The sequence below is a fragment of the Oxyura jamaicensis genome, chromosome 3, assembly GCF_011077185.1.
Source record: "Oxyura jamaicensis isolate SHBP4307 breed ruddy duck chromosome 3, BPBGC_Ojam_1.0, whole genome shotgun sequence".
NCBI lineage: Eukaryota > Metazoa > Chordata > Aves > Anseriformes > Anatidae > Oxyura > Oxyura jamaicensis.
The window spans coordinates 30,112,392-30,138,533 of NC_048895.1; the positions used below are offsets into that span (position 1 = coordinate 30,112,392).

At 36.7% G+C, this 26,142-nt stretch overlaps 1 protein-coding gene across 2 annotated transcripts in view; it reads right to left on the bottom strand.

The window, feature by feature from the left end:
• The window catches only part of PRKCE (protein kinase C epsilon), a 294,416-nt gene that overhangs the window by 191,754 nt on the left and 76,520 nt on the right, over nucleotides 1–26,142 (bottom strand). For both annotated transcript variants that reach the window (XM_035321702.1, XM_035321703.1), the window contains exon 2: nucleotides 1,521–1,584. In XM_035321702.1, coding sequence (XP_035177593.1) covers nucleotides 1,521–1,584 — 64 coding nt within the window. The remainder of the gene's footprint in view (nucleotides 1–1,520; nucleotides 1,585–26,142) is intronic.

Below are 26,142 nucleotides of genomic sequence, written 5' to 3' on the forward strand. Positions count from 1 at the left end.
CTAGGGTTCAACCAAATTCACCCTAACTGAAGTCCTGTCTTCACATAAGAACTCATTTCATAAGCTGTTTTCCTCAGAGGTCTGTTTCCACTTGCATTCTCCTGTTCTTATGCTCCCCTTCAACACTAATACAGTGGCACAAACCATAGTTATGCAAATTTCTTTCCAAGCACCGCTAAATTGGTAAAGCACCAAATAACATAGGTGACATTACTATAGACTCCCCCCCCCCCCCTCCCCCGTATAAAAGGTTACAGAGTGTTAAAGAACTTTTGAAGAACAGCTAAACACCATCTTCCTGTCCTTTGACAGTCCAGGCCATCTGAACACATCTGGCAATGCAACAGTAATACTCGCCTGGGTATCAACCAACTATAAATGGAAGCTTGGAAGAACATCTGCTTGCCAACACATCTTAAAAACCAATACTGTCAACCACATTTTAGTTGTACCACTGACATGAGAATTAGCAAGATATGTAGAAACTGCTGTTAAAGCAATGGCTAATATTTCAATATGTAGCAAGAAAAAAAGGCAAAACATGTTTTATGTGGGTACATAGCTAGAAGACGAAGTCTAAATATTGGTTTGCTTTGTTTTTAAACATTAAGATGTAGTTCAGTATGTGTTTTTGCAAGCTACTGTTAAGAACTGGTCAGAGCACAGCAATTCATTACAAAGAGCAGAAATATAAAACACATTATTTCATTGTTTCTTAACTGTGCTGGGAAAATAATTTCATTTCATACCATTTTCTATTTCAGCTCCTGTCAGGGGTTGCATGAAACTTCTTTATGTACTCTGGATGAATGATAACTTTGTTTAGCTGAGCTCTCTGAGCTACTGGGGAACACTGATCAGAAGACATCATTTAAAAACAATCAAACCCAAATGAGCCATCCTCATTTCAGCAGCTTCAGCTGTCATTGAGAGTATGATCAATATACACAATAGAACTCCCTCTTTATAAACTCTCTTATTCGTGCCATATACCACCTGACTCTGATCCAAATTAAACTGTAGAAAAATACTTTAAGTTAATTTCTTTCTTCATTTTTTTCCCCAACATTTAACTGTCATAAAAATGAAAACACCTCTTATTGTTACAATGTTGTGCTCATTACTTTACTTGGAAAAGAAAACATATTAGTGGAAAAATAGCAAATATTAGTATTTATGAAAGCAAATAAACTCTTTTTTCCCCTCTTTGACATCTCATCATTTCTACCTACATAATTGGCTAACATTCTTCCAAAAATAAGAATTTGAAAGTTTCTTTTATAAATTAATGATTCTAAACTCCTCTCATTTGATTACTGTCCTTTTAGTCAGTATTGTTACCATTGGTGATTAACAGGATAAGATGAACACAGGGATATACATCAAAATGTACTCACTTTAACTTAGGATTGTACAGATTCAGAGGGCATTGGCACAGCACCTTCTCTAATACTTCTGTTGCAGATGCTCTTAAAGATTCCATTCATTAAAGAATAAGAAAAAATATTTGAAGTCCCTACCTTCACCTGATGATCCTGAAAGGTCTATGATGACATACACTCTCCCTTCTGGCTCCAAGTCAATCTGCAATCAAGAAGAGAATTAAAAGAAAACTTAGAATGGCTCCCAAAGCAAGTGATTGCACGTGCAAGGAAACCCAAAGTTTCCAAAACTTGTGAAGCCAAAGTATAGGTAGAACACGGGCTGGTCTATAGTTCACTACTAACAGAGTCTTGTTTTGCAAAGAGGTGTTGAGGTACTTCTGCAAGAGCACCTTCCACCTCCCTGAAGTGAAAAAGAATCGTGTACCCTTAGCACTGGGAAAACTTGAATGCAGTGAATTTTACAAATCAAATATTTAAAACACTGTTCTTGGAAATAGTGGTTTTTGTATGGCAGCAGTCAAGGAACAAAGTTAAATAACAATATCAAGTAACTTTTTGACTGTAATTTATACTGAGCCCAACTATGCAAATGTGAAAAACAACACTGTAACCTATTCAGATCCCAGCAAGACAGATCAGCTCTGGTGGCAGAACAGGGGAAAAAAATCAACACACAGCTCGTATAGTGGGTTAACACGTGTTTATAATACTCCCTTTGTATCCCCACTGGGAGAAAGAAATACATGCTTTATAGAAATACATGCTTTATCCTTTTTCTCTGAAATACAAAATTAATTTATTTCTGCAATGGTAGATTTTAAGGAGTCTGCTTTTGTAGAGATCACTTTTGGCATGAAATATGGGTTCTCAGTATCAAGCTGCTGTATTTAAATGTTTATTCCTACAGCCTGCAAAACCTTCAGGTACTGCATTGATCTCATTACAAATTCTTCTGTATTTTGCCACTTATTTACCACATCACCAACTCTAATTACTGCTGGATTTGTGTATCTTCTTGGTGCCCCACACATTACAGACATTTTTTGTAGTCATTTTTCTCTCATAAATTAAATTAAAATTAAACTAAAGCACTTCATAATCAATGGTTTTTAATATCACACTGCAGTTGTCACATAATTTCATAGGTCATGAGTGAAGCCAACAAGGTGTTCATTAATGCTATTTTTTAATTCTATTTTGGTAAGTAAAACACATAAATCCACAAACCCATAGTCATGGCATCTCAGTCACAAAGGAACTCATCCACCAGTGCCTGTCCCATGCCCCACCGCCCCAGAAAAGTGCAGAGCACCTAGGCAGCCCCAACCTGGCTCAGTGGGTCCCATGGCCAGGCAGGGCAGGGCTGTGGGGAGCTGGAGCCCAGCCCTGCAGCAGCCTCTCTGGGGCAGAGCCCTGGGTTGATGTGGGGACCTGGGCTGATGGGGGGGATCTAGGCAGAGGGTGGGAGCCTCCTAAGCCCACATAACAGTGCCTAGGGCTTGCGGCCAGAGTAAGAGCTTCCTACACCCCCACCTCACCACACCTCCTCCCATTCCACAGCCACAGGGGAAGGTGGGCCTCCTTTCACCAACCTCAGCCACTTTGGCAGACAAAAACTATACTCAGCTGCCTCTGAATTCAGTCACAAGTGACCTAAGGACATGGCTCTAGGCTGGAATAAGATGGCAATCAGGAGATCGCTAATTGATATTAGCAACTTGGGAGACCACTTGGTTCATCTTTGCAAGTTAGCAAGTAAATGAACATGCAAAGCAGAGCTTGGCTAACACATAAGATATACTTTGATCTTTTTGACAACCACAACTTGAATTTAACTATCAATGATAATTCAGAAGCTTAATAACTAGACAACATATTATTATATCACACAGGTGAGGATATCATACATTTCTTCATGACATGAAAGTGGAACTTGCCAATTAAGTCAGATGAAATGGTAATCTCAGTAGTGTTTTGCAAAGAACTGGTCAGTTTTCTTCATAAAAGAGATTCTCCAAAAGGACCATCAAAACCTGAGTCTGTAGGCAGCATTTGGAATAAACTGTAGTTGAACTCTGTCCATGTAGGGTGTAACAGATACCCAAGCTCAGCGCTCTCCTGCCAACCTGCTCAGCCAGTGTGCCCAGCAGCTTGCTGCACTGTGGTGGAAGGAAGGAACAAGATGCCACGATGTCCGGTCTGCACCAAGCTTTGTCTGCCCGCATTCAGCAGATAGCTTCATGGGGCTACATTTTTTTTTTGTCATGGTCCTTCTACTTCCACCTTTCCCTCATCACCCGGGAGGACCTTTATAGCAGAGGTTCTCTGCTGTTTCCCTCTCCTGGGCCACAGCTGTTGAATTCATCAGGGTAAGACATGCTCCTCCTTCCACAAGCCAGCTTTTCACAAAAACCCTTCTGTGACTTTTAAGAAAGAGCTGGTAGACAAATTCACAGGTCTGATGTCACCAGACCCAGGGATTAAGAAAATGATCTCAGCAGCTGTATTTTAAATAGACAAGACAGGAAATCGGTGTTTTAGCAAGGCCAGGGGTTACTCAGAGGAGAGGAAAATGAAAGCGTGGTTGACTGTTTTTTCCATAAATAAAGTGTTCAATACTGAGTAAAGACATTTTTAACAAATTCTGAACTGGCAGCATGAGGGGCGGGAGGGGATGCTTTTTGTTTTAAATAAAGCTACTGATCTTGAAATACTGCTCCTCTCCCATAGCAATTTTTAGACACAAAATGTTAGATCAGATGCACAGGTGGATGGATAGACTTTGATGTCTATGTTGAGGGCGGCTTTTGAAAAACTGCTATAGTACTCAACAGATGGCTGTATTAAAGAGGCATGCCTAATGCTCTGTTTCTTTCAGTATTATATACTGTTTGGTTAAGCTTTCAGTAAAGTACTTGATGCAGTTAAAATCCCAATGTGCACACGCACACATGCATAACCCCAACGCTGTCCCTGCAGAAGAGTCATGCATCTGGAGGAGTTGATGACCACCATCACAAAGTGATGCTCATTTATTAAGTACAAACAGCATTATGAACAACCCAAGAAAGACTGGAGCACTGAACCTGAGTTTTCAAGTGTACTGTTTTCATATACAATTTATTAAAAATGCTGCCTAACGATTTCAGTTCAGAATTTTTGCTGATGTTCTGAGCAGAATAAGTTATTTATAAATAAGGGATTCTCTTTTACAAAGAAAATATTTTCCTGTCTTAAAATGCTCTAACACCAATGAGAACGAAATGGACATATTCTTATTTTTTTTAGATTTATAAAATTCCAGCATTTCATTTCAGTAAGCACCTATGCTGACAGTCTCATCAGCCACATGAATCAGTACTTTTGCCAGGAACTGGCAGCTTAGTTGCCTCAGCTGACCTTACATATAAAAGATCCCTCCCTCCACCCTCCCCCAAGAAGCATAATCCCCCAAACTGATAGGAAACCTTATGGTCTCAGGTCTTTCATGTATCAAAGCCAGCATGGAATGAAAAGGATTGATTCAATTCTAATTTTGCATAGAACATTTATAAGCCTAGAAATATAGTGGTATAAATACCTTAGAAACAGTCAGGCTACTAGAACAAAAGCTATGTGCATTTTCTTTCAATCTATACATAAAACTACACTTAGATAAAAGTGGAGACTATGCAATGTCATTATACAAGTGAGATACAAAAGAGGAACAGCACAATCTAAAGTTCTTACTTTTTTTTTTTTATTTTCTTTTTTTTACTAGCAGTTTTTGTACTGGAAGTACAATTGTTAGTACTCCTGTACTGCTAGTACAGGAGTTTTTAAATCATTATTCTATTGTTTTAGAAAGGCATTGCTTCTAAAAGAATTTTTCACCAAATGTCCAGAAAGATACCACATGTGAAATACCCTTAGACATATGTAAGACTGGTCAAATCCAGCTGGATATAAAAGACATACTTGAATGCAATGAAAATAGTCTGATCACAGCAGTTCTTATTCTGACCCTTCTCTTTGACTAAAAATACTTCTCTCTGAATGCAGCTAAACATTTATACATGCAGAGAGATGCTATGAGAAGATGTCTAAAAAGATACAATTGTTCAAAAGGACAACAGGGAACAAGGCAAGATGCAAACTAGGAATGAGATCAAGGAGCCGATATAAAAAGAGCTTTGCTGTAACCAGGACATATTGCAAAATATGTTCCTTGCACATACAGACCACAGTCTCCACATGCAACAAAAGATGTAACAACCATCATTGAACAAGATGTTTGATCACTGAAATGTTTTATCTTGGTACTGGCCTATTCTATTTTTGTGGTACTTATTAAAATACAGTGTTTTAGTAGGTACAAGTAAGATTAATTGTGAAGGCACTTTAAACGACTTCTATATGGTTAAAATCACCCTTATGTGGTAGCGCATTGAGATTGGTACAATGATTGCTGGAAAACAGCACAGAACTTGAAAAACTCCAGGCCTGAATAAAGCATATTAGTTGTCTGTTTCAGGGAACAAAAGGCAACCATCCATAAAACCAGACATACTTTCAGAGGAAAAAACCCATGCTGAAGCCATGGCCAACTTTCAGCATATTGAAGGCATTTATATAGTTTCACAGTCATTAATGGATTTTATTTTCAACACCCTTCTGAGACATTTCCCCATCTGTAAAATGAGATACTCCCAAAGGCACAAGCTAGACTGAACGACTTGCCAGATAGTCATACAAGAAGTCTACAGTTAAACAAGATCTGAACTCTGGTCTCTGGAGGCCCAGACTATCTACTGGACCATTTGTCCTATTCCTCACTTAGGCTTCACTTTGTCAAGCTATATACATCCTGTCTTCCTGCAATATCAGTCAGAGACATCTAAGCGCTACTTTTTTAAAACAAGCTTAATGGGTACATATCTAGGAGGCAATTTCCTTTTTCTTCCCTTCAGTTAATACTCATCAGTAAAAAAAATCTCAAACAAAAAATTGCTGAAATATTTCTCTTCAGCATTTCCAAAGCATCGCAATTCTCAGGCAACTCTGAAGTAATGCACAATTTAATCAAACTATGCAGAAGATTATGAAAATACTTGTTCAGTTTTTCCTCAAGGTTTGCTTTCTGCAAACTTTTACTTCCTAAATGCTTTTCTGAAAAAAAGAAGTTCTAAGCTCCTCCATAAGCTCACTGCTTTCCTCCCCTTAGGTACACACTATAATTTCTACCCCCTATAAGATATCAATCTCTGGCAGGATTTTCTTAGTCTAAGATTTTGCTGAGGAAACCACACACACTCTACCCTTGGAGGGATAAGGAAGATTAGAATATGCTATGCTATTATTTGGGCTGTGCTGATACTTCTTATTTGCACATGAAGAAGATTTTGCATTTTTGACCACTCTAAAGCCTAAATAATTCCATTAACACTTGGGGTGCTTGTTTTCATTCTAGCTGGTAGCACCAGCACAGAGATTTTTTGTGCCCCATGGAGATAACCAGGACCTGCTGTAAACAAGTGATAAACCACTATCTTCAGTGGCTCAGTGCCACATTATCACAGGTTTTCATTTGACCATAACGACAACACAAGAAAGTCATCTAAGATTAAGTCCATTGTACTTATTTAAATGCTAACTTGTCTCTTGAGAGAAATCTAAGGATTGTCATTGACATAAAACTCAGATCTGGAATAAACAATAACGAGACAAATGCATTTTCCATAAACGAACTTCCTAACAGTACAAAGGTTGAGGAAGTTTTACTCCGATGTTCCCTAGCTAGACAGAATGCAAAAATACAGCAAAAAACCTCGAGTCACAAAGCTGTTTAGGGGTTTGGCAACAGTAAGAAACCCAAATGGAGTGTATAAGCAACAGAAACAGAAAGAATTAAGTCATAAAACCTGCTTTGCACCTCTTGTTGTGATGTTCTAGGATTATCTGATATTTGGATAGCTTAAAGCATAAACCTCCAAGCTCATGATCTGTCACTGCAGATGGTTATTTGAGTCACGTAGGACTTTAGAAGTCAGTATGCATTAACCCATACTGAGCATAGCATAACATTGGAAAGTTTTCTCTTTGAAAAACTTCTCTGAGAGAAAGGAAAAAATTATTAGTTTAAAGAGCTAACATTGCAGAGGCTGGGGGGTTGTCTGCTTGTTTTGAGGGGCATTTACTTCTTCAACTTCTATTGCATATTATTTCCATAAAGACTGTATTAAAAAAAAATCAGAACAGTTGTAACCTAGTAGAAAATGATTGGAGACAGAATCTGTGCTGGTCTTCAGTTCCTTAACTAGATTTTTTTTTTTCCTCCTTCAATTTAAATAACTATTCCAGTACCTAATTTATTTACTAGAAAGTAAAACATGAATAGTGACAAATTGCAATATATTCAAAGTGACAGCAGACTACGCCATTTAAAAGCTTTCAAAAACACCATCATTAGAACAGAAGCAAACTCCTGACAGAAACAACAGGCTAGAAGAAAGATTAAGCTTGTAAACTTCCCCCAGCCTTCGCACCTGAATCCCTAGCAAGCTCACCTAAAACTGATAGCTTTGTAATAGGCTCTGGTGGATCAGGAAAACAGCAGAGAAAATTTTATTAAATAATCAAAAATTAACAGATTTCACAAGATTCATGATTAATTACATGAGATAAACTTGTAAAGAAATTGCCTGAAAACATTAGTAATATGATGAGCAAACTTCTCTAGAATCTGCTTAAATCTTTTTTTTTTTCCCTTCCTCCACAGACTCTTACTCTTCTGGCCAAAGAAATCAGAAATTAGGTCTCTTTCAGAGCCAGTGCACTGCCACAAAGTTCAAAAATCTGCCTTTCATTACAAATGTTGCATATTTGATTATTATAATTACAGAGAAACTTAACACAGCTTGCCACATTGCAATTGACCACAATGATATATATAAAAGTTAAGACATTTTGGCCATAGGGGATTCTATCATTTATTTACTTATACTCAAAAGTCAACAAAAAGACATCAAACATCTTGCATGACCTACAGAAAAGATCAAACACTTCCCAGTGCCAGACACATGTACAGACATAATACAGAACAGAAGCAGCCAAGGAACAAGATCCAGCTAAAATAACCACAGTGTTCAGAAATCAATTCTCATACAAGAATACTTCCATTACTTACTATCACATATGCCAATATTCAATTGCAGTGTCCAGAATCACGTGATACAACTTTGACCTTCTACAACCTATTGTACCTAAGGCTTCAGCCGAAGAATATTTTTCGATGCATGGCAGTATAGAGATGCATGTGTTTGTGCCCAAGAACACATTTCCACACACACAGAAATCACATGCTTATTTTGTGCATTACAAGGAAGAACAACTTTTGTGGACCACTGAATTGGGACTAGGGTGTTCATGGTTCATTTTCTGGTAGAGGCCAGAATGTGAGCTTGGACAGATGGCTTTATTTACAAACAGCAAGATAGCAGAGCAGTACAAATGGCTGCAAAGGCATCAAGCAGCATGACTGCAAAAGCATCACTGCATGAAACCAAGTTTCTGACTTGCTGATCTGAAAGGAGAAAAAGACTATCTTCACTTTCTTGAAAGCTGCAGGTGGTGACAGTGTATGTAAAGCACCAGGTATCGCTACCCCACCACCTCCAAGAGATCCTCATTTCACCTTTCCTTCATACTGAGATATGGTACAAGAAACCTGTGTCTGTTAGCAGTTATATGCCCAAACTGGTTAGGGTTTCTAAATACCTGCAGTAAGAATTCATGAGAGGGAAATAAATCAATGAGACATTTCTTAGTGAGTGGAAAGAGAGGTCAATAACCTTAAGAGAGCAGACTGCCTAGACTAACCATTCAGGGCATTCTGCAAGCAAGCAGGTCAACTGAGAGCCATACCAGCTAACTGTTCCAGGCACGTGAGTGTGCTGCTTTGTTGGTTTATTTAAACCAATACAGTTACTCCAAGCATGTAAACGACTTTGGTTGATATTGCTTATCCCCCTACCTTCAAGCTATATAGTGTGTATATCCACTGCAGTAGACTGCATTCACACTAGAAATAGAGGTTGCATTATTTCAGTAGTAGTAATGAAGATAAAGTACAAAGAAGCAATACAAGCCCAGAGTTAACATGAAGTAGGTTGAGCAAGGGCTGAGTTTGGCTAAAGGATGCTCAACTAGACTTTGAGTGAACAGACAGTAAAACCAACAACAAAACAAAAGTCTGCATAAAGCCTTTCACTTGAAACATCTGCTAGATGTATTTCAATATTTTTTTTAAAACAAAAAAAAAAAAGCAAAAGACAACAACAATCAGTTTCCCCAGCAGATGGTTATTTGATTTAAGAATAAAGGAACTGCATCATGTGGTAATATTGACCTGTAATTTCATCACAATCCTTTTCAAAACCTGTTAACGCACTGTGGCTAGTGTGGCAGCACTCTCCAGTCTGTAGGGAAATAATTAGCTGACACAAAATATTTAAAAACATCTCCTACTTGACTCATGAACATATTTTAAAATGTCATGCTAAAAAACTGCAACCAAAAGGGAGAGTGTTACCTACACATGTAGGAATAAAACTCTGAATTTCTACAATAAAGAATCAGGGCTGCAGTTAGATCATGACTGATTACTACAGGTTAAAAATTGGCAAATACTGTTAAGAAATTGTTTTGTTACAGTACAATTTTAGATGACCACTTGTTGTACATACAAGCTAAACTCAGAGCAAGCACATTTGTTCAGTCTCAGGAATCACCCAGAAATAATGGTTTAATCACACAGATATTTGATATTTCTCCTGAATTTCACTATTTTGAGTAGATGCATTTGCAGCATTTTGAACAGTCATCATGAAGTAGGTATCAGCATAACACTAAGTACATGGTAAGTAGAAGACTTCAGGATTGACTGGCACTTTTCCTGGTCATATACAACAATTTGGGTACTCTGCACACCTTTTTCCTGTACAGTTGATTTAGTGTGTGAAGTCTCACACATTAATATATACAAGCAACACTACCTGTTTCCTGTAAAACATATTTTTCTTCTCTTTATGGTCAAAACACTCTCCTGCACTCTTCTCCTCCTAGGTATATTATGGGAAACTTTGACAGAATACAGCATGAAACATGCACACAGCATACCTGTACAAAGAATAAAGGAAATAACTGTACTGATTTTTAGACTCTAAAATTCAGGAATATTAACAGCTGAAAGATCTAAAGTAGCATAGATTCAAATCCTTCCTAAATGAGGTAAAGTAACATCCAAAGGCAGGATATAAATAAATGCAAGGAAATTGTGATATTTAAATGAGGTGAAGTTGCTCTTCATTTTCTCACCTGTTAATCCTATTCTAGTCCTATGGTTTAAAAAACAAAAAATAAAAATCTGGAACTTGCCTTCTAACCAAGAACAACTGTAATTGCTTTGTTCCAGCCAGAAAGCAACAATACTTGCATATATAAAAATAAACTAAACCAACTACTGTTTATGAGTTTGAGCTCAGTTCAGCTCCCTGGGAAGACAGGAGAAAAGCCTTTCTTATCTGAAAGGCAACCACATTAAGTGTTCTCTCTACTTGTACTCATGATAGAAATTAATCCTCCATTAGGAAGGAAGCTGCTTGATCCAGTGTGCTGCAAACGGACAAAGTGTACTCTCACGCTTGCTGGAACTTCCAAGTAGCTTGTTGAGGATGTTCAACACCAACATCAGCTGCAAGCCAGAGTTTATCAGCACAGAGAATAAAATTTCTGATTGGTAAATTCTTACTATTCTACTTTGCCAATTTGATTTAGACGTGAATGAGATTTTCACCTCTCCTCGCTAAAGTGGCTGAAAATACAGAATATGCAGTTATGATAGGCCTGGAGATGTGCCCAGAAGCATCTTCGATCTCAGTAACCGGCTATGAATTGCTGGGCTCTTTCCCCCATATTTCCAGAAAATGAACATTTTACTTTTAGGAGATATCTCTATAAATTATGAAGATTTGCTTGAAAATTCTCCAGCATCCCAGCCACTCCTCTTTCTGTGGGAAACTGGTCATTTAATGTGACAAAATCCCTGTTTTACTTCACAATCAGTTGAAGTGTACCCTGTTTGAAATTTCAGCTGAAAGTCAACCTGCCCAACCAGCCAACCTGCTGAACACCAGAGAGGCTTTGAAACATACACAGCATAGTGACTGCTTTCAGTTTTTGTTTCAAGTCTTGCCTTCCCACCCCGGCCAAAAGAGAAGGCCACCGGCCTGGACTATAACCACCTGGATGGCCAAGGGGCCACATTTGGCAGCAACGCTGTGGACTACCAGGCAAGAAACAAAGAATGCTACATCAGATAGGCAGAAAAGAAGAGAGCTAATGAAACAGTATAATAAAAAACAGAGACTGAAATATCTTCAATTAAAAAAGAGAAGTGAATGAGAAGAACAAAGGACCTTGAATAGAGAGACAATCATGGAAATGCACAGAACCAAAAACGCTATGTACAGAGGTGACAGGAAGCTGTCACAACCAAAGCAAGAGGAAGTAAAATAATAAGTCAAAAAGAAAGCTATGATAAAATTACTTTTAAAATGCTAAATTTTATTTTGCAAAGAGCTATGTTACCTCTTTTAATCTCATTCTTAAATGTTAGAATGCTTCTTGTCACTTTATTTCAGGTGTCATGCTATGTTAAAAGACCTTTGTTTTCCCCCTAATATAAGGAATAAGATTTTAAAAAGTAATAAAAAACTTCAGAACGGTTTTAAAATCAAGACACCAAAAATGTGATAACTTAAGGGTTTTTAAAATTCTTTTATGGAATTACCAGCTTTTTTTTTTAAAAAAAAAAAAAAAGAAAAAAAAAGTAAGATGTCTCAGGTTAAGCATCCTTTTGCTTTTATTAGTTAAAATATAAGCTTTATTATTATTATTATTATTAATTAAGAGATAGCAGAAGTGACACAAAAATACTTATTTTCCAGTTTTGGTTTGTTTTGCTTTTTAAAATTCTTCTAAGATGAAAGCACGAATACACAGGCTTCAGGAATAAATACTCTTTTGTTGGGTTAAAGATGGAAGGAAAAAGTATGTTCTACACAAATATTCTCTATGTCCTTTCACATATGTATCTGTAACCTTAGCTGCTTTACAACAAACATGAGCATTACAATAAACAAACACTGAATGATATACAAACCACAACAGTAAAACAGAATTGGCATCAAATATTTAAACAAAAGTATCCTTCCTGGAAATAGCTCTCCTATTTAGAGCCTGCCAAGAATTGCGTTGATTCAGACACTTTATAGTTATATCAAAAGTTAGGTTCTAATGAAGTTCAAGGGACAGAAGAAGAAAGCAGAATTAAGAAAATAAAAGTGACTTGCTAAAGTATCTTAGCTTTGTATGTTTATTTGTTAGTTTAGAATGGAAGATTTCATTCTGCCTTCACACTATATGGCACACAATATTGCAAGCAATATTTATAGAGATTGGCTGCCATGTGGATCCATCGGCCCTTTTTCATGCTGACCGCAAATCCAGACCAACACCATGCTTGCAGCCACCATCCTGTGCCCCCAGACTTCACTGTCCTCAGCCCTGTCCAATTTGGGGCCTTTTAAGTAAGTCACAGGATATGGAAAGAGACTGAAATGAGAAGAAACTTGGTGCCATCATCTTTTTATTGTAGGGCAAGCACAGTGAGTATGAAAGGGATTAGACTGACCATTAAACTCTCTATGATGCTAGCTATGATATAGTTCATTGCTCCTGCCTACCAGATCTCCAGCCTTGTGTAGAGAGTCACAGGCTTTCCAGTGCCGCAAGCAGAAACACTACAAGAACATGGAAGCAGTGCAATTTGTCACTGTTTCAGACATCACTGAACTCTAAAGGTACAATATACTCATTTCTTTTTAATGGCAGTCACAAAAGATGCCTGGGAACCAGATATACTTCTCGAGTCTCAGTCCCACGTCTAAATAGCAAGAATGTTTTCTTCTAAAGCAAGAGGTGATTTAAAAAAACAAATTCTATCAGATAAACATTTTGCCAGTCAAGTGGCAGCTTCAATCACATTAAATTATTCAAAATAGGCATGTTCAAAAATTTAATCCCTGAAAAAAAGACAATTTTAAAATGCCACCCAAACTTCACCTTCTTAGTTTCTTGAACAAATACCCAAACGTGGTAAAAAAAAAAAAAAAAAAAAAAACATTTGACAGAAAATATAACCTTCAATGCTATCTTGTTAGCCTTAAAAAAAAATAAAAAGTTGCCTTAACAAACCAGCATTTTAATTTCCAGAAGAAAACATCATTTGAACATTCTCTCTTCGGTACTCTTTTTCCTTTAGAAAGTACTACAATAAGATCTTCAGAGACCATTTTGTTGTTGTTGTTGCTGTTTAAAAACACTTTTTTGTCCTGCCTTGATGATGTTTTACCCTCTGTTTAATTACCAGATTAGAGAGATTAATGATGCTAATTCTGCTAACAAACTGGCTATCCCGAAGACTACAATTATCTGTGATTCACTGGGACTTCCTCTGCAGCCTTTGCCATAACAAACAGTGCAACTCTGAGACTTCTCCGATGTCAGCTACAAAACAGAGCTACAAAACAAAGCAAAAAACTGCTTTAGCCCTTGCTACCTGTGTTTAAATCCTAAAAGGAAAACTGAGTAAAGGAAAATTTAGTAGCTTGACACATGCTGCCAGGCAAGCCATATTCCACGAGACAGACATACCAAAAGGTATGTACCAAACATCCTGAATACAGAGACTGCAGAAAAGGAAATGACAAAAATTTCCACTGCTAGTATTACTGTTCCTGACAAGTTTGATGGAAGAGTAGAGCCCACTAGCCAGGAGTGCAATATTAGCAACAGATACATCTTCTAGTGTATGCTGCATTAGTTGGTATTTTTATTTACCATTTTTATTTGTGGCAATGTTTTAAATTAAATCACCTGTAGAGTTCTAACAGGTTAGATAAGAGTTCAACATGGAGACCTGACAGATGCTGGCTAGACCCTTTTAAAAATCTTACTCTAGTTTCTAAACCTTTCAGACACCTATGCTTTCCAGTACTTCCTGGATTCAGGCCTTCAGAAAAACACAACAAAAAACACCCTGACATTTATCCTGCCCTCTATTGTAGCAGTTTGGTTGTTCCTCTTTTAGTCCATGATGAAACAGGAAGTGCAGAGTCATATACGAGTAGTCGGGGTTCCTGGGACTGGAATCAGGACAACTGAAGATCCAAATGAACAAGAATTCTTCAGATTTACTTCTAGATGTATAAGAACCATTCAGTTCTGGTAATGGAGGATATAGCTCGCTGCCTACTTATTCTGGTATCAAGCCAAATAAATAAAGCAAAGCTAATGTCTTTCACAAAATGCTTTCAGTCTTTTCCGAGAATGTCTCAGGACGAAGGATCTGTTGCATCCTTTGCTAACTGGTTTCATTAATTTATCACTTTTAACGTGAAAATAAATATGTGCTTTGCTGTTCATTTTCAGCAATCTGGCTTGCCATCAGTTCTTGTTTTACCATTGTCAGAGTAAAAAGCCCTTTATTTTTAATGGTACTTTACATAGCCAAATTAAGGAGCCTCCCATTGTTCCTTTTAAATAAACCATACCAGTGAGCTCAGAGTTTCTCCATGGAAAGACTTTGCTCTACGATTTGAATACTTCTATGATCTCTACTGTGAGCTCTGCTATTGAGCTGCTGGGTTACCCTGGGCACTGAACTTCACACTCACCTCCAGCTGTGTATTTCACCTTCTATTATTTTTCTTATTTAGAGTACAAATTCTAAAAAGCTCAGGCTCTCCCACAACACATTTATGCAACTAGACTCTGATATCTTTACCATTATCTACATTGGAATTTATGAGCTCTAGGTATGCTACCATATTAGTGATTTTATTTGAACTGCTAAATTGACTAGGAGTAATCAGCCTTTATGGTTGCCTACTGCTAAACTTTTACATATTTCAGTGTCACTGTGCATATCAGTTTCCATATGCAATGACCCTTAACACTTGATTTACAGAAAAATATCCATTTGGGTTTTATATTATGAGGCTTTGCAACTCAAATTCCACTCAGGAGAGGGCAGAGATACAGCTCGCAGCAAGATAAGTCTATCTGGCCTTAAATATACTTTTTGTCTCAATTTCCAACCAAACCATTTTTAAAACATTGACCACCCATAATCTTTCTATGTGCAACCTACAGAGGAAGGAGGAATAATTTCACAGCTGGGGGAAGTGTCACAAAAAACTTGTCATCTGAAAAGAGCATGAAGGCAGGCAGGATATGCTGCTTTAGGAATGCATCTACATTTTGGATACCCTTGTTCCTTCATGTCTGGCTGGCTTACGATTTCCTTAAGCACCATCCCACACAGTTTTCAACACTCTCAGATTTGGAGAGTCCTGTAATCATTTACTATGGGCCAAAACCTAGTCCTACCAAAGTTTGTTTCAAAACTCCCTCTCCGGTCTTGCATGAAAAAAAACTGATCTTAAAAGGTTACCTGAAATGGGAACTACAGATCTAAATTTTTGGCTAAAATCTTTGAAACAGTTCCCAAAGATCTGACCAGAGAAATAGCAAGAGTCCTTTTACTGCAGAGACTTCAAAGACAGAATCAGAATGAAAGTTACCTTTGCATCATGGGAAGAGCTTTTTGGTATTATTTTATTATTATTTAAAATGCACTGATTTTTTTTCCCCTACTAGTAATAAAGATGAAAATGATTCATGCACAAGTATGACCTTGTTAACCATCAGGGCATACCCCCTTTAAATAAGGATCTCTAGGGAATGCTATAGATCTGCAAGATGTCTGTGTAACATGTCTGTGTGTGTGAGTTTTGGACTGTTTCCATTCCTGATTCTCCAACCCTAACTGATATGTTGCTTGTGACTCAGTCAAATATGCTGCATTTTAACTTTTCCCAGGAGTCTACAGAGTTTCTCTTTTGGATTGTTTCAGATTTCATTCTCTGCAAAGCAGCTGCTCTTAAAAGTGCTTTCAATTTATCCAACTCCAAAATCAATTCCCCCTCTAAAACTTCAAAATACATAGAGTGTGCATGCTAATGAAGTTGCTAACTATTGAAGATAGTGTGTACTAGATAGCAGATAGTAGATAGTGGAATCTAAAAATAAATAAATAAATAAAGTTAGTATTCTCATGATCTGGCTCAAATAGTAGTTGGACTCAGCCACAGAGATTTGTTGACTAATTCTGGGTAATTTGGTCAATTTTCTATGTAGTCCTTAATAAAAGGAGAGAACAAGATTGTGCAGCATTGGAACTATATCTTCAGAATGGAAGGAATACAACTGAATAGCATTTTCCATATATGTGAGAAAATTCTGGAAAAACAATGCATTTACCACTTTACTGTTAGAGTTTCTTTAAGATCATGGGTTAAGTTACTTTTTTTTTTTTTGGCAAACCTAATGAAGAACAGGTAAATTCTGAACCCTGACTTGCAATTTGTTCTAATTTTCTTCTTGGATCAATTAAAAAGAAATCAAGTTGTTTTCAACACCATGAACAATCCTAACAATATCTTTGGAACACTGCCAGATATTTTAGAAATAGTTTAATGAAGGTTTCCTCCACTTTATGACACAGCTGAATACTCTCTGCCTAATCTGGTAATGAAGAGAGCTAATTCCTCCGGGAACAGTCAGGAACCTACACGAATCCAAGTAACATATAAAACAGGTATACGCTGAAACACCCTATAAGCAGGCAGAAAGCACAACTTGTCAGTCACACTGGACTGTTCTGGTACTCATTTCACTTCTCTGCAAATTGTAGGCTTTTATTGAAGGAAGGCAATGACAACTTTACTGGCTCCTGCCATATATGTACCACAAAGTAAAGGAACTTCTTATTTTGCTTTGCTCTCTTAAGCAATATCAAACGAAGAAACTGGACCTCTCTGTCTCAGAGAAGTATGAACTTAAGACCTGACTACTTTAATTGAATTTATTTATTATCTTTTAAATAAGGTAACGTTCCCATGCTCTCCTCAATTTTTCTCATAAAAAACACACAGTGAAAAATACAAGCAACATTAAACATGCTAACATTAAAAGCAAGAGAGAGAGATCAGGTCACCTACTGTACAGGTATGTTGCACAGATTTCACAAGCTGTAACAGACATTTTTGCAACAAAAAGGAATAATGAAATAAAAATAACACATACAAAGTGAAATTAACACCACTTTGAGCCATGACACTTTAGCTGCACAACCAACGCTTCTCAAGGATTTTTCAGGTACAAAATTACCTAATGATGAATCAATACTTCACTGAGAATTATTATCAGAGCACATGGCTTTGATTTCATAACCATCAAGGAAGGCACATCACAAACATATATATAAATATATAAAAGATATCTGTTAAATGCTGGAAACTTGTTAATTCGGAGTGTTCAAGAATCAGCAGCTCATTCTGGGAACTGCAGTCCAATTAACTTACATTAGAGGAACAACTAATTCAAATACCTCCTACTCTGGCTCTTGAATTCCTATTTTATTGTAGCTTTTGCAAGGAATTTAAGCAGCTATTTAGAAATATATTTTTAAACCAGAAGATTTCAGTAGCTAAGAATAAAATTTATTACTTGCATTTAATCATTACTACACAAGTCACTTTTAGAAAATGACTATATGTCAAGCTTTCTGAGGGCTGTAAATCACTTATTTCTGTACTACATCAATATTCAGTAGTGTTTTGTTTATAATTTGGCATGTTTATTAAGTCATTAAAATTGTAATACAATATATAAAAACATGGCTTCCTTCTCATGTGGCTAAGCATGCATATCCTGTGTCAAACCAAACTATAGGCTTTATACTCAACAACTTATCCTTCTTTTACCTCCCCTTACTTTGTACATAAATCAGGAGAATTGCAGAGCTCTCACTGCAAAAATATGAAGAATCAAGTTTAACGGTAGGGTAAGAGTTTTTGTGATGCATCATACATTGAAATATTGCTAGCCTATAGCAGCTCTGCCCTCCACAACAAATGTAGATGACAGTGAAAAACCATCTATGAAGAGAAATCAGAAGCTCCTAAAACATTCACTCTGCAGATAGCAGGTCCTTCCATAGAGCTGTGAGACATTATTTGAGGGTGAGACTGAAAGAAGCTTTTGGAGAACATAGCAGTGGCCTTACTTGGCTGCAGCCTGGAAAGGATGACCGAGTCAATCATTAGAAATAAAACAGATGAACTCCAATAATACCCCAAAGATAATGAGATGTCCAAAAACTAACTGACAAACCTTTTACTGATTGTAGTATCTAATGGAGTGGTGTCAGTGACTGTTTCTTTTTGCACTGATGGCTCTAGCAGACCAACTTTCAAAGGGCATCCCAACAAGATTTGGGCTTGGTCATCCAAAGGTATTAAAGAAGAAAAAAAAAAAAAGAAAACAAACAAACAAACAAAAAAAAACTGCAGTACCTCAAGGCTCCATGTTTACTGGAAATTTATTTGGGAAATATAGAAAGGAATGCAAGAAGATGCTCTTAGTGGCACAATATTTAGTTTCACTCTCTTAAATCACACCCATCTCATGACTACCTCTGCTATTGGAGAGCAGGTCTGCAAAAAGAGATGTATCTGTTGAAAACAGGATAAAACGCTGACACGCTCCAGAAAAGGATGTTGTTTCTCTCTGGAAAATTGGACACTCATAGCAGAAAAATCATGTTGTTATCTATCTCAAAGTTACTTTCCTTGAAAATGTCCATTACTGTAGTAACGGTTAGAAGCATGCCCATGCTTTCCTTCTGTTTTACATTCCATTATTTGTGCAGTATTGATTTTACCAAGTGTCACTAAATGGATGACACACCAATAAAGATGCCGTGCAATGATAGTCAGGGATACTTTCATCCCTCAAGTATATTGCAAATCACACGCAGCCATCTCTGGACAGCAGCAACAGAAGAATAAGGAGCTATTTTCAAAATATGAAAATTTCAACATGAATGCTGAATGAAGTCCTATTTTAAGCTTTACCACAGAACCTTTTATATAATTTCAATGCTGCTGAAAAAAAAAAAAAAAAGAAAGCTTCTTGGCTTCTTTTTAAAATGTATTAATTTTATCAGATTCAATAAACAAAGGTCTCAGTGGACCTGCATTTGAGTGTGCCATTCCAAACCTAAGGTTCAATTAACCCTCTTACACATTCTATAGGTGTATGCATCCTACCAATGCTATTAATAGAATACCTTGAAACTGTAAAAAATGAAATTACATCATAAGATAGATTTTGTAGAACAGATTAAGATTCATACTTACTACTTGAAGAAGACCAGACACTGAGCAGATATATAAGCTGTGGTTTCTACAACATGGTATAAAAAGCCCTCTGCTTAATATACCAGTTACCAAAAATTGGCATCTAAAAATTCAATCCAGTTTCCTCTTATGGAAATGAATCCAGATTTGGCTTATATTTCTTACCTTAAGAGCAGTGTACATAAGCATCAATTTTAACTCCTCAAAGTGAGATAAATGAAACTAACTCCCACATACAGTAATCTTCAGAAATCATCTCCCATGTGGAAAACGCTATAATCTATTTATTCTCATGAAGTCGCATTATTCTCATAATACAAGTGCAAATTCATGGAGGACAGAGGATGAGAAACTGAAAATAAGTAACAGAGATGGGAAATAATACCAGCCACTACAACTTCAAAGAACAGAAAATATGGATCACCATGCACAAACCAAGCTCACATCCCCAACAGACAAAATCCCCAAACATGAGAGGCCTACAGAGATTTTCTAATTTTCTTCTTTGCAGTTTCAGTTGTGCCACATTTTTGCTGTTTTGCAGTCACATAATTCCTGTGCAAACTCTCTGATATTTATAATCTGTTAAAATCTCTAAATGGTAACAGTTAACAAATAATAGTACTGTAAAAGTCACTCAATCTTGGACTCTAAGCAAGACTCCATTAAGAGTCTCTTAATAGATCAGTCTCAATGTACCTACTAAAAACACATTAGAAAAGAATTAAGATGCAAATCTGCTTGATCCTTATTTGGCAGAACTTGTACTAGTAATTGCAGCCTTTGTACCCACTGAATTCCTTTGTTTCTAAAGTTTCAGATAAACACATTTTGCACTGCCATGTTACAAGCCAGAAGATTCAAAGATTTCAAGATTTTTTTCCCCTATGTTTGTCTTATTTCTGTATAGTAATAGAGCACTTAAAAAAAAAAAAAAAAAAAAAAAAAAAAAAAAGAAAAAACGTAGAAGAAATGCTTGTCTTCCCTTAAGAAAAAGCTGCTGAGGAATCTCTTATTACAGGTGAAAGCAAAAACACATAAAAAAAAAACACTCTGCAAATTTTTATAGGAACTACATGATTTGATCCCTTCTACACAAAACTGGTTACATTTCCTGGCCCACCAAAATAGAGCCTGGGATACACAAAGTCTTTGATTTGTACACCTGGAGCTGAGAATACTCCCTTTACAAGAAGCCTGGTTTCCCCTAGGTTAGTTGTTCTTTCTTGATAAATTGCCAGCAAATTACCTATTGCTTTGGAGAACATCTGTTATTGTTCCAGAATCTCACAATCACTTACATATCCATGACTAGTTGCCACATAAATGAAGTTTTAAAATTGCTTGTCTATTCAGAGCATGTGTTAGGAAGAAAAATGAAAAGGAAATCTTCCAAATGTTAAAGCCGTGCTCTGTCTTTGATATTGTTAGAAGCTGTTTACAACAGAGAGAAGGAACAAAATTACTTCTGAAACTATCATGAGGAATAAAAATAATTGGAAAGTAATCCATATATGAAAGAGAAACAATGCTAATTTGGATATGCTGTGATCCCACAGGTTCTTATACCATGTTTTAATTACTTAATCTGAACTCCAGCACAAATTCAAATGCTGAATTAGGTCCTGTAGCTTTCACACCAAAAAATAATTCTGTGATTCAATCTTAAAGTTCTTAGGATGAGCATTACAGTTTAAACCAACAAAAAAAACCCACAAGAAACAAACAAACAAAACCACCAAAAAGTAAAGGCACGGGTTGTAGACTTGGTAGATTTTATAAAGAAACTATTTCTTCATGAAGAAATCAACTTGAGTTATCTATGTAACCAAGATTTATTTTTTTTAAATTGACATGCCTCTTTATGACAGACTCACTGACTAAAGACTCTTAACGCTGTTTTGAAAGTAAACACGTGACTGAAGTCTCTGATATTTTTTGCCCATGGCACGTAACAGTAAATTATGTCTCTTTACATGATAGTCATCCTAACAAATCCCAAATAGTTTTAAAAAAATATGTTATATTAAAAAAATATGTTATATTAAAAAAAAAGTAATGTAGCAGTGAAAAAAAAAGACTTTACAGAGTTCTAGCAAGCAGCAGAAACCTCCTTCCCATCACACTTCTCCCCCTAGAATACATATCTTCACATATCTTCTTGACACTAGACAAAGAGTCAGTGAAGCAGAACATCCGAGAAAGATTGTTTTAAGTGACAAAAGCTGCAAAACACAAGTGATATACCACCCACAGCAAAAGCAGGAAAGACCCAAACTTCATTAAGACCACAGTACTAGAAGACAAGCTCTAACATGCTATTCATGCTATGCTTTGACAAAGGAAAACTAGAAGTGTCATTCATATCTACATTTGGTCAATTTTCACTTGAAATTAACTAGGGTTACATTTTCAAATATGTACCTATAGGATCAAGTGCTCAAAACCCCTTGAATTGTGCCTACACATCCTCAACACCCCTTTGGAAAACAAAAAAGCAACCCAAAATAGCACTGAGGACCTGGGCCAGGAATACTGACCTCGTTCCAAGCTGAATCAGATGCTTGCAATGTAGCATCCACTTCTTCTGCCAAAAGTGATTTCAGCTCAGTAGAGTAGCCTAGGTCAAGTGTTACAAGACATTGCAGACCCTCAACAAGAGTAACAAATAATCTCTGCAGTAGTAATGTTGATGGGTGTCTGTGAGAACTTGTAGCCCATTTGGCAGGAAGAGGATAAAGTATCCACCGCCTGTTCTGCGAACTGGTGTATCTGGTATTGTTCATTTTCTTGGACACCATTCTCAGGTTTCTGTTGCTTTGTCTCCCTAGGATTTCAGTATAAGCATTTATTTAATCCCACTAATGAATTAGTGGGATTTAATTTTATACGCTGCATGAGAAAACAAACAGGAAATTTGGAAAGGGAAAATCTGTAGCAATTGTACTTTATCTTAAAAGGAAACGGGAAAAATTATGATACACACCTTTAACTAGGAAACTGAAAGATGGCTGAACCAGCTTACAAAAGACAGCTTTCTTCATGTTCTCTTTTTATCACCAAATTTATAGCGTATTAAACTGTAGATCAATGTTACTACTTAAATGTTTAACATAAAGTGGTTTTATCCATTTACACTACTTAATCATCAGGCAAACCAGCCCAAGTATGTTAAAGTGGTAAAACTGAAATGCTCTTATTTCAGTGGAAGAAAATTTATATTGTTATATCAAGCAACAGTTTTAAACTATCAGAAGCTCCTGAACTGAATGGCATTGTGTACCAGATGACAGCAGAAGCACTGGGACTCATCACACGTGCATGACAGGGTATGGAAAGAAAGCATCTCTCTGACTTCACAGATCCTGCACACCATCTGTGGTGTGCATGCATACACACATGCATGAGCGCGCGCAGAGCACATTGAGGCTCTCTCCCATGCAGAACAATTGCCTTTTTTTTTTTTTTTTTTTTTTTTTGATGGTATGAGCACTTTATTCACTAAGAGCCTCTCTGCCAGAGCAGAGCTGTATTTGGCCTGCCTCTACTCCCTTACACTGGGGTCAGTGACAAGTAATTTCAAGCAAACTAGAAAAAGTACATGCTTAAGCCAGTATGGACTGAGATGTAGTTGGCACGAATACCATTAGCCACAAATGAATGTAGGAACAAACGTATATATCCAAGATTTCTTACTCTCACCAGGACTCAGCACTCAAAGGCCATTACTAGCTGGCTGACTGTCCTTCCTTACCAATCTCTGCAACCTCCAGAGGCACTTCAACTTGTAGCAGAATTAAAAAGCATTTTTTTCCACTTTTCTCCCTCAAGTAAGTACAGCAATATTTCTGAATCCACTGAGACAGTTTCTTAAATATTTCTTGCTTGAAAAAGACACGCACTATGCAAACTATACATACCTTCCAGAAAATATCTACATTTATTTAATTTTATTATTAAATATTAATTCTGGCTCTATGACATGAGATATTTGACAACCAGCTTTGCTATAGTGCTAACTACAAGAAGCCCTCATACTCATACAGTTTGTTGTGTCCAAATATCAAAACCCAGAATACTGTTGGAGGTTTAATTTTATAATCTTGATTAAAATTTCCCTTTTTTCACTGAAGCTTGTTGGGGAGAAAAAGAGGAAGGGAATTTTAGTACTAGAATTAGTACTACTTTTCTTGTACTATTTTCTGTTTAGTGCTAATTTAGTTTTATGCTAATCTATGGAATACCAGTTCTGAGTAGTTCAAAAATTTATTCGCATATTATCAACAGAAGCGTGAATGTGAAAGACAAGATGAAATCTTTCAAGATTCTCTAGTATTTTTTTCTATATACGAGTCTACCATGATGACTTGGAACAAAGAATATTTGAAGCATATATCAGCTTTTAAAGGATGGTTAAATTACATTGAATTAGAAGTCCATAATACTTATAAATCTTCATGCAAATATCATATCCCAGGCAAATAATTAATTGTAATTAAAGTGTTGAGGGAAGAGAAAAAAAAAAAAAAAAAAGGAGAAAATTTCAACTAGCCATCAGCTCCATGAGCTTCTCTGAGCTTCAACAACTGATCCAAGCTACTGATCAAATGATGATACAGTGTTTTCCCAATGGTGCTCCTATGCCCAACAAAATTCAAGGTCCTTGTTTTCATTTTCCAGACATAATATTTGCACCACAACAGCTTTTTGCTATGCCCTCCATCCTTTCAGCCATGTGGATCCTTGAGTAGTGTTTTCCCAGTATAACTGGAGAACAAAGAGTTAAAAGAGGTTTTTTAAAGCAGTTAGCTGATGTCGTGATGTTCTCCAGCAGCCTGAACAAACAGGAAGCCCGGAAATGAGTGATAATTGTTAAATAAGAGCTCTTAAAACACCTGCTTAGCTCTAACTGCTAACTATTAAACCATTATAAGAAGTTAAAAACAAAATCCCCCAGAGAGCTTTCCACCTGCTTTCCCCATCTATTTTCTTAATTTATACAATGAGATATTCAGAAACACCCAGTGGATTTGGAGGCACAGCTCCCTCCAGAACCAACCCAACCCTGCAAATTTGTGTGTTCAACAGCTCTCCTGAAGCAACATGGGTGCTTGTATCACTTTGCCTTTCAGGGACACATGTACATTTTGAGTCAGCTTGGAGTTTCTGAAATTTCCACCCAAAGTTATTCCAAACATGTCTGTCCTTCTTTCATGGACAGACTGTGTAGCCATTCATCCTAGACAGAGAGGAAGCTGTTTTCCATTAGGACCAGGAGAGCAGAAGTAGGCCATTTTGTAAGGCAATTAAGGGAGAAGTAAAGGATTTTCAGGTCCAAGCTGGAAAGGCGTGGACCTTCCCTGCCATTAAACTCAGTGGAAAGGCTTTCTGCATTGTTAAGGTCAGGAATGCAGACAATCACATTAGTTAGCTAATTTTTTAAACCATGCAAGATTTAAAACAAGCAAACAAAAAACATACAGGAAAAAAACATCACTTATACAATATAAATGCTTTGAATAAAGAAGTACAAGCACCAAACAACAAAACAAATATAGCTGCTTGGACTGGTGCCAAATCTGTTACATCTCTTCTGTCTTCTTTGCAGGGTGGTAGTGCATTTTCTTGGAGGGTTTTGATGGCCACTCGTAATTCTCTTGCATTTCATACAAGCACTAATTACATTAAAACTAATACTCCCAAAATAGCAAAATAATTATTTGATTTACACATCTTCATACGTCTTGTTTCCTCAAATATCCTTAATAAACCAGTTTTGAGGACTAAGAAGAAAATTCCCTCCTCAGATTTCAACAAGAACACAGAAAGCTAAGGAAAAGGATGGGAATTAATCTACTCTAAAGAATATTTACAATTCCGTTGTCAGAAGAATGATCTAATTTGCAACAAATAGTCCCTCCACGCTTTAAAAAACACGCTTGTTTTCTCCAAGCAGAAGTTAGATCCTTTGCAACTGTATTGGTCTTCAGACAAAAGACAAATTAGAATTTAATTTCCTTTCTTCCCCAACAATCAAAGTTACAGAAATACAAAATGGCGCAGAACAAAGCACGTCATTCTGAAAGAAATGTGAGCAGCTTATCAGGACTTAATCATCAGTAATTTGCACTTTTAAGTCACCCTGGTAACTATGACAGTTCAAATTGCTATCCATCTGCGCTTGATGTGAAAAAATAATTATTTACAATATATCTGGTTAAGTTTACATAGCTATACGCCCGTCATTTTCTAAAAGCTTATAAACTGATAATTTCTCAATAATTCAATGTTACTATACATCTTCTTTAAAAGCTAGAATTTAAAGTAGATGTATATTTGAACAGAATATCAGCTACATTACCATAGCAGTTTGGGAACAATTTATTAAACAT